Source organism: Carlito syrichta, unplaced genomic scaffold (genome assembly GCF_000164805.1).
Source record: "Carlito syrichta isolate Samal-C Ts95f unplaced genomic scaffold, Tarsius_syrichta-2.0.1 Scaffold287674, whole genome shotgun sequence".
Classification (NCBI taxonomy): domain Eukaryota; kingdom Metazoa; phylum Chordata; class Mammalia; order Primates; family Tarsiidae; genus Carlito; species Carlito syrichta.
The window spans coordinates 94,079-104,321 of NW_007231770.1; the positions used below are offsets into that span (position 1 = coordinate 94,079).

The window sequence follows — 10,243 nt, forward strand, 5'->3', positions numbered from 1 at the left end:
GAGTCTACTGGGCACATCTATCTCCTCCTCCCCCAGCTCCTCCTAGTAACTGAGGCAATAAACTAATGGGAGGTGAAGCCACTGTACAATTTTCTCCCTTTGTGTTGAACAAGATTTCCTTTGGTTGGCTGTTTGTAAAGCTGCTCACTGCTAATCTCTCACATGCTTCTATCCCCTAACAATAGGCATGTTGTTTCTGAACTTGGAAAATTAACAGGAACATCCACGTTGACCTGGCAGTTGTCGACTGCAGTCATTTTCCAGGCAGCCAACTGAAGGCCATGCACAGAGCTGCCTTTGTTGTGAGAAGAACAATTTCTCTGAAGCTTATGGCAATGCTGAAGTTGTTTTGTACAACTCCCTGCTCCTGGCTCAAAAGCATACACATGACAGCAAGCATTCTGTGACGGGTCTAGAAGACATGGAAAAGGGGCTGGTCTCTTCAGTGAGGTAACAAAATTCAATCATTTCTTCTTCCGTGCTCTAAATTTTAATATATATAATTTTTGAATTTTACCTAAAATTTTAAAGGAAAATAGTAGTTTTCAAACCCATGGAGTTTTTTTATCTTCTGAATTCTTGTGAACACAAATCAAGTAACTTTTCTTTGATACTTGCTCATTATACTCTAGTAAAATTAGCCTGATGGTGGACTTGGCAAAAAGTAACATTCTGTCTGGGCACAGTGGTTCACGCCTATAATCCCAGCACCTAGGGAGGCCAAGGAAGGAAGACTGCTTGAGTCCAGGAGTTTGAGACTAGTCTAAACAACATAGCAAAACCTCATCTCTGTAAAAAATAAAAACAAAAGAAAATTAACCGGATGCTGTGGCAATAGCCTATAGACCCAGCTATTCTGGAGATCAAGGTGGAAGGATTGCCTGAGTCCAAGAGTTTGAGGCTCCAGTAAGCCAGTAATTGTGCCACTGTACTCCAACTTGGCTAACAGAGTGAGATCCCCGACTCAAGAAAAAAAAAATCCAAGGCAAATCAATTAGTTATAGATAAAACAAACAATATTTACACACTGTGCTTTGCCAGGTTAAAAAAAAAAAGGTTGTTCTTTGATAACTCTTCTATAGATGGGATAATAATAGTACCTTTCTCATAGGACTGTTATATTAACATAGGGCTGATACCATTAAGTTTTCCTTTCAGAAGAGAAATTAGCTCTTAATCAGCTAATTTCTGAGAAAATAAAAAAGCTATAGTTTAATAAATCACCTATAGCTTAAATGTTTTAGGAAGTTCCCTCCTGTGCAATAAACTTAGTTAAGCCACTAAGAAACCATTCAGCCCCAGGTGCAAGATACAAATAACCCATATCTGATAAGCATGAACAGGCATAGTTAAAAAGCAAAGTAAATTGAACCACTAGTAACCAAATCCTCAATCACCGGAAGCTAAAAACTTATTTCTTCTCTCTGTGTTCAACTTTCAGAATACAGATAATTGCCTTTCCGTTAACATCAGAAATTCAGTACATATATGTTCTTATTTATAAGTGGGAGCTAAATAATGTATACACATGGAATGATAGACAGTGGAGACTCAGAAGAGTGGTTGGGTGGGAGGGAGGGGGGTAAATGAGAGAAGTTATTTAATGGGTACAATGTACATTATTCCAGGACCTCACCACTATGCACTATATCCATTTAACAAAATTACATCTGTACCCCATAAAGTTATACAGATTTTTTAAATGACAAAAAAAGAGATTCAGTAATCTTTCATACAAAGTGTGCCAAGGTTGATTCCAATCCTTCTGACATGCTACAAGAAAAGAAAGATAGGTGACTACCAGTGGCTCTCCCAGGCATGCAGAGAGAAGCACAATGCTGGTGGCCACTGAAAACTGGCCCTTTTGTGCATGACTCAAGACTGCAGTGTTTGGAGTAGCACATATCCAGGATGAAACCATTCTTCTGAAATGTGATCTCTGGTCCATCTCATTCTCAAATGCCAGACTGCATTAACAGAATATAGCTTTTGAAAATGTTTCCTTATGTCAAAGTCCCAGGAAGAGATAAAGAATAAACTCAGAAACATCCCTCTTCAAAATTCATTGTCATTTGGGAGCTCTTTCCAACAGCAATAAAATATGCACTATCCCCTGATGTCTTAATTATTTCTTTTATGTATACAATTTATTTCAAGTTTGGGGGGGAAAAATATAGCCTTGCCCTTGAAGATAACCTGTAGGATTTGTCTGATTTCTAGGACAGGTATTTTAATAATGCAAGAAAATCACAGAAGTAATATTCCATTAAGGGGTCCCCAAAAATCCACTGGCAGCTCTTTATATGCCTAAGTCCCTTTGTAAAAGAGCATCAGGTACTGAACTACTATACTTTTAAGGATTCGGGATTTTACCTTAATCCATTCCATCTGTTTACATTATTTTTGGTGCCTATCACATTCCTGGCAACCTGTTCCCTAAGAGTGAGTCACCAGCATTCTATAAACTCAAAACAGGATTCTGTTAAGTCATAGTGATTTATAATAAATGGAAATGTTAGTTTCCATTTCTAAATCACTTTTCACTAACTTAACTGAACAAAATAATGGTGATATAACCTTTGGGAGGGGCAGGCAATATATTATCAAGAGACCTAGTGAATGAATAGTTGGGAGTTATCTTTAAATAACTTACATTAATCTCTTCCAACTTGAAAACATTAAAAATTCTAATTAAAAAATTGGGGAGCATTAATAAAATTTCTGATGAATCACAGATTACAGAATTTTTAAGCTGGAATGGACTTTGGTGATCAATTATGGAAACCAGATTCATCTCCTGGGACACTCCTTTAAATTAAAGAGAAAACTTGAATGAGTGAACTTGGGAATATGAAAGAGAAAGTCAAATTCTAGAAACAGCACAAAAAGTCCAACACTACTAAAAAAACAAAGGATGCAGTTTGATTTTTTTTTTTTTTTTTTGCATTTAATCGAAGAGAAACAGCAACGCAATGTAACAACTTAGTAAAGAGAGAGAAAGAAGAAAATAATTTGGGAAATTTACAAAAGCTTTTTAAAAAAATCTCAGTATCTCTCCTACTCTCCATCTGCAGATTTAGTTTAAATTTAAGTCAAGTATCAAGGCAGTATATAACACATGCCAAATGAATAACTGGACCCTCACTGTCCAATATAGTAGCCACTAACCACATGTGACTACTGAGTATCTGAAATGCGGCTAGTTCAATTTGAAGATTTAATACTAAAAAAAAAAAAGGAAAACATCTAATTTAATGTTTTTATATTGATTATACACTGAAATATTTTCATGTTTTAAATTAAATACATTATTTAAATTAATTTCATCAGCTTACTCTTACTTTCTAAATATGACTACTAGAATATTCAAAAGTATGTATGTGACTTGCAATATATTTCAACTGGATAAAGCTAGACAAGACAGTAAGCGCTATATAGTTAGGAGAAAAAAATAATCATGTAATAAAGACGGCTTCATGGTGATATCAAGATTTAAGGAAAGGATTCTGAAAGGGACAGGAAAGGACATTCCGTGCTGGAAGAACCTATTATATAAATAGAAAGAATAAGGAGCTGTCAGGCTCACTAGATGAGGTGATGTTCTAGAAGAAAATAATCTTACTCGTGTGATATCAGAGAATATTTCGGCCAGAACAAGTCATGATCCTGGAGATGATACATCTGACACCACACATCTAGAGCCAGCAGAAATCAGGCAGACTGTCTTTTACAGATGCAGAAAAAACTTGATGAGTTTTATTCACTGCTCTGTCTCCAGTACCTGTAAGTGGGCCAAGCATGTGATAGACACCTAAAACAAACATTGGGTGAATTAATGAGTGAATGAACAAATGAACTACTGTAGAAAGGGGTAGTGCTTTCCAGGAAACTCTAAGCCAAGAGCACTGGGAGGAAGAGGCAACAAAGAGGGAGCGAGTGGTAAGAAAGGAGAAAGTATCCATATTAGCATCTGCCAAAGCCTAATTCGGCTTGCTTTTTGTTTGGTTCAGAGAAATGAGTGAAGAGGTTACAGCCCAAAACCAATCCCTCTCCTTACTCTGCATAATTTTGGTCTTGAACTCCTGGCCTCAGGCAATCCTCTTGCCTTTCGTTTTTTTTTTTTTTCTTTTTTTTTTTTTTTTTGAGTTGGAGTCTCTCTGTCGCCCAGAAGTGCTGGGATAACAGGCGTGAGCAACCGACCGCCAAGGCTTCATTTTGGAGCGATCACCTGGAGACTTGAAGTGACGAGAACTGAATCACCTCCCTCAGCATCCAAACTGTGATTTAGCCCTGAGGAAGAATAGAACAGGTTGCATTCACATGGGAGACCCTCCTCTAGGGCCACTCGCAGCAGCAGCTGCTCCTCCCTATGTCTATACTTACTGCCTAGTCTCCCTCACGGAGGGAGAGAGGAATTTTTTTTTCTCTCCCTGTCTTCTCCCCTGCCTCCTTCTGAAGTATCTATAAATACAGTATCCCAACACACAGGAAAAAACAGAAGACTGACATAGTCTGTTATGGAACTTCTTAGATGAAAGAGAGAGAGAAAGATGGGGGTAGGGGGAGAGACAGAGAGAGAGAGAGAGAGTATGTATGTCCAAAGAGGTGGAAAATAGTGATTCTCTCTGGTGGTATGATTCTTCCTAACTGCACATATTTTCCAATGTTTTCACTATCCCAGCAATACTTTTGTAGTAAAGTAAGACAATAAAACAATATCCACAGAAGCCTGAAGGAGGAAAGTGTGACCCTCAAGTTTTCTACATGGCTAAGCATTAATTCACACATATTTTATGTAACTTTAAATTAATGACCACTTAAAATAGCATGATGTTTAGATAATATCAATTTCCAAGGTCTTCTTTAGAAACATAATCAAGAATCTGTATTTAAGAAACTGCTTTACACCAAAGCTACATGACAATACGTTAGCTGGTAAAGAAAAATCTTCATTATTGTTTGTCTGTATGTTTTGAACCACGCTGCTGTGTTCACGTACTTTCTGTAAGTGATTTTTATGATGTGTGTCATTTTAACATTTACAGTTGTTACAATTTAAAATATTTTATATGACAACATCATTCAGTCTTTTACTCGGTAGCTGTGATTGTGCTAATGCTGAAAAACAATTGAAAACACGTTAGATGTGTTATGTCAATTTAGAAAAGAACACTGAAAAATATTAAAAATAATGACAGCAGTTAATGCTTTTTGAGTGCCCTATACCTATATTTTTCTAAATTATTTACATGCATACCTCTTTTAATACCTAGCCTACAACAGTCCTATGGAAAAGGACCTATTATTATCCCCAATCTATAGATAAGAATACTAAGACTCAAAAAGTTGAGGTAACTTGCTCAGGATCACACAGCCTGGACTTGAACACAGGCTGACTCCAGAGTCTCCCCTGTTAACAACCATGTTCTACGACGTTTCTAATGCTGAGAAAATGAAAAGCAACAGTAAAGAAAAAATAACGGATGAGGACTTATGAGCTCCAAGAACATACTACTTTTGCTTCACCCGTATTCCTATACGAAAATTCATCTTGGTTGACATATGCTAAATGAATGACCAAATGAGAAAAAAAATTAATAAACTAGCTATTTAGAATTTTATTAAAATACAATTGTCCCTTTCTATCCTCAGGGGATACATTCCCAGACCCACAGTGGCATCTGAACCTGCAGATAATATCAAACCCTGTATATTATGGTTTTTCCTATATATTTTAACATGTACCTTAACTTATAAATTAGATACAGTAAAATAACAAAATAGAACACTATCGTTATACTTTGATACAGTTAAGTGAGTATGTGATGGTACTGTACTCACCCTTCTTGTGATACCGTGAGATGATAAAATGCCCACCTGATGGGATGGAGGAACAGAGGGGGATGGCACAGGATTTCATCACACTGTTCAGAACAGTGCACAATTGAAAACTTATGACAGCCTTGCTTCTGAAAATTTCCATTTGATATTTTCAGATGCAGTTAATTGCAGGTAACTGAAATCGCGTAACTGAGGCCAGGAACAACAGGAACTACTGTAAAGACTTTCCGAGGTTTTAAAGACTAGTAATAGCTCTTAAAGAATTAAATGTAGGATTATAGCTAAATAAATATATGATTTCAAGAAAAAAAGCAATTGATAATTCTCAAAAGAGATACTGAATCATGTAAAATAATCATCTGAAAATAATAAACTAGCTATAAAATCCCAGATCATATAAACAAAACTGAGAAATAGAAGATTTTTGAAAGAAAGTTACAATATTTTTCTCATCTTACAAAGAGAGGAGCTAGAATATATTACTGATGGTTGATGTAAGTAATAAGAAAAATTTAGGTAAAAACAGTCTTAGAGATTTTTAATGTTTAATAACAAAATGTAAAACAGTGCATTCCTTTCAAATTACATAAGAGAAAAAGTTAAAGAAAATATATTTCAAGTTAGAAAGAATTAAAAGAAAACATAAAAAGAAAGCATCACAAAAATACAAATTATTGCCTGGGCTTGGTGGCTCACCCCTGTAACCCAGCACTTTGGGAGGCCAAGGTGGGGGGAACACTAGGCCAGGAGTTTAAGACCAGCCTGGGCAATATAGCAAGACTCCAACTCTACAAAAAGTATAACAATTAGCAAGACATGGTAGCACATGCCTGTAGTCCCAGCCACTGAGAGGGAAGGATCACTGGAGCCCAGGAGTTCGAGGCTGCGTGAGCTATAATTACACTACTGGACTCCAGCCTGGACCACACAGCATGAATCTGTCTCTTAAAGAACAAAAGAAGTTTAAAATACAGATTACCAGTTACTCCATACTTATGATAAGTAATTACCATACTCATCCATTAGGAAGTTAAGTGTCTCCAAGTGACACACTTAAGTGTCTAGAAGTGACACACTTAAAACAAAGATTAAGGAAGCTTAAGAGGAAAATAGTAAAGATAAAAAACAGGGATTACACCAAAGCAGAATCTAAGATAAAAACATCACATGAAGAAAGAGGATGTATTTTTTTTTACAAATCCATAATACAATTCATACAAGGTTATGTGCTAAATAACAGTGCTAAAATGTTTAGAAAGTAAAAATAGTTAAAAACGCAAAAAATGAATATATGTACAGAAATACAGGGAGACTTCCTTAGAAGTGCAATTATAGGCAAAAATATAAAGATAATAAGATGTCAAATAAAATAGGTCTTATCTATGATAAGAGTTTGGACGTAAAAGCAAGCCAGATATTAAAATTTTTTTCTAGAATATTCTTTTGTACAGTTATGTGAAAGATGGACAGTGAAAGGAATGAAAACAGGAAGACAACCTTCCTGAATGAATGGCCATCAGAATTCCACTACCCAGAGTAGCCCAACAGTTCAATGGATTTCTAGGAAAAGAACCTTAAGAAGGCTGGTTCCCATCTGGATAGACTCTGTTCTCAATGAATGCTGCCCTTTACAGAGTGCTTTCACATTCTTACCACTTTCAAAACGACTACATATAGGAAAGGACAGTAACACTTAGAAGAAAACAAAACAGAAACTCTTGGAAGCAAGAAAGGAGGATAACCCAAGGAAGAGAAAATTCCTGTTGCCATAAAAGGATTATTGTTATAGTCAATGCTCTATAAATACCAATTAAGAGTTTCCTTTCATGCCCATCATTTCTATTCCCTCCAAGAAGAGTGCCAAGGCAGCAGCAGCACCAGCAGCAAGGACGATAAACAAACATGAGCGTGAAGGACATGGTGATAGTTGTGGCTGTGATATTCTGTGCTACAATTGCTCAAGGTAGATGGTGCTTTTTATTTCTCAGCCTATAAATTCCTTTTCTAATGTTTCAAATGTCTTTTCCTCCACTTTTATTCTGAAAGACATGATGAATTTTTATTTGATCTCACAGATTTGAAGTTACTGCAGCTTTGGCAGGGGAACGCTGGAAATGTTTAAGGCACTAGAGATGATTATTGAAACTAGAGATAATAAACTTCATGAAATTTTTTATTTGGCTACAAGAACTGCCAAAAGCCTTTAGCGATAGTTGTAAATGTCTGTTAAGGAAATTTTATGTAAGAGAATGTTAGCAGCTTCCTGGGAAAATTCTTAAGGATAAAACCAAGGGCCAAAACAAGCTTCACCTCCAGTAACCTTTCTTCATGCTTCCCTTTATTTTTTAATGGTTTGCTGACAAATTTAAAGAGAAAATCATCAACATCTTACTTAACTCCTTTCCCAGTAACTGCTGTGTCAAGTGCTATCTGACAAATTACTATCTTTACCCTTAATGAAAGCTCTGCTTACATCCATCACCAGGATTATAAACCGAAGCCACCAGTTGCAATCAGATGCATTACTAAGGCTATGATCTATTCTAGGTTTCCCATGTTTCGAGGGGGACGTTGTCTTTGCATAGGCCCTGGAGCAAAAGCAGTGAAGGTGGCAGATATTGAGAAAGCCTCCATAATTTACCCAAGTAACAACTGTGACAAAACAGAAGTGATGTAAGTAACAAGTTTGCTGAACGTGACAATGGCGGGGCTTTTCTGTTCATGTATTTCCATTCAAACTGTAACTCCTGTATGTCCCCTTAACAGTGTCACTCTAAAAGAACATAAAGGACAACGATGCCTAAATCCCAGATCAAAGCAAGCGAAACTCATAATCAAGGTAGGTTACCAGATTACTTTCATGTTGTAATCTGTTTTATCCAAGACAGATCTTTTGAAAAAAGAAAATAAATTAGACAACTGCAGAAAGATTCTGCTATGATTCTGTGTGAAATATTATGTTACTGGATTCTTGGTTATAATAGCATCCCTTTCCTGTTATGTGTTTTTACCTGTCATGAGAGAAACGAGAACATTCCAGGTAAATAAAACTATCTTTTTCTCATTACAGAAACTTGAAAGAAAGAATTTTTTAAAATACCAAAATGTATGAAGTCCTGGAAAAGAGGATTTGAAAACCCGGAACAAGTTTAACTGTGACTACTGAAGTGACTAGAATTCTGCAATAGGAAACTTTTACCTCTTGCAATGTACATTTATGCATTTCTAGGTTAGAGAAGCTTCTAGAAGATTTGATGCTTATAAATATCCTGTTGTGACAGTGAAAACATTTCTGTCTCTAGAAGTCATCTGTCTGTATTGATGTATATTCCATATTATTATCTGTGGTTAAGATGGAGACATTAACACTCTTACTGGTGCTGAGCCCTTGTAAGTCAAAAAATATGTATAGGTAAACATTCCTCAAGCAATTTTTCATGCAAATGCACATTTCTTTCCTCAATTATCATGTAGCACATAAATGTCTACAAAAAATGTTATTATGCATCATTTTGTTTGTTTTATAAAGATACTGCAATTCACAAAATATAGTATAAAAGTTATAAGCTATGGGAAACTGGTAAGAGAGCAAATATTTTATAATTGAATTACTAGAGGTCTTAATTGTTTTTTTCAAAGTTTTTTTCATTGAATTGTGTTCATTATATATTTTGGTTTTATCTATTTGTATAAATGACAGCAATATCTTGTAAATATTTTAAATACAACTTTTTAAATATTTACCAAATAAAATGTTGAAAATATGCATATCTGGCAACCACCTTTTGTAATTCTGTTTCTTAGAAAAATACATAAGCTAATCCATTTCTTTAGTCTATATACTACAAAGCTTAGGGATACTAAAACTAATTTATTCTGAAAAAAGGATCAGTCATTTTTCTCTAATAAACTACCACAGCCCTTCTTAAAACAGAAACAATATTTCCAGAAGATTTGAGATGCCTTTAACAAATTTACCTTATAATTCAAGAAGCATACAGCTACCTGTCATCATGCAGAACTGTTTAGAAATAAATTTTAATGGGTAGTTGGGAAGATGCTTGGGTATTTTTGTTTTTGTTTGCTTTGTTGTTGCTGTTGTTTTGATGGCGTGGTCTTTCTAGTCCAAATTCCCTTCTTGCCAGGGAGGGGGCAAATCCCTTATTAGGTATGTCTTGATGGGAGGCCTTAAGAGAGAAGCCAAAGAGAGGAGATCCCTCTCTGCAGCCAGAATAAGGACTTAGCCAAGCTGTTCCCACCCTAGACTTCGAACTCCAGCAAGCAACACAAAGGAACTATCAGTACAAATATATTTTAAAACAGCAGCGAATGTCTTAAAGTAGTGACGTCCTGACACGTGTGTTGGCTGGTCCTTCCTGCCACCTAGCTCTCTTAGGTTCTT

General features: G+C 35.9%; 1 protein-coding gene across 1 annotated transcript; it reads left to right on the forward strand.

Moving 5' to 3' along the window:
- Positions 1-7,743: 7,743 nt before the first annotated feature.
- Positions 7,744-8,953, forward strand: LOC103254943 (C-X-C motif chemokine 11-like). The gene is made up of 4 exons (XM_008052923.1): positions 7,744-7,811; positions 8,389-8,514; positions 8,608-8,680; positions 8,912-8,953. The coding sequence occupies exons 1-4, from the start codon at positions 7,744-7,746 to the stop codon at positions 8,951-8,953; spliced, it is 309 nt and encodes a 102-aa protein (XP_008051114.1).
- Positions 8,954-10,243: the final 1,290 nt, after the last annotated feature.

Coding starts and splice junctions, on each gene's coding strand:
- LOC103254943 (XM_008052923.1), top strand. CDS start 7,744: ATGAGCGTGAAGGACATGGTGATAGTTGTGGCTGTGATATTCTGTGCT. Junction 7,812..8,388: donor ACAATTGCTCAAGGTAGATG/GTGCTTTTTATT, acceptor GATCTATTCTAG/GTTTCCCATGTTTCGAGGGG. Junction 8,681..8,911: donor AAGCGAAACTCATAATCAAG/GTAGGTTACCAG, acceptor TTCTCATTACAG/AAACTTGAAAGAAAGAATTT.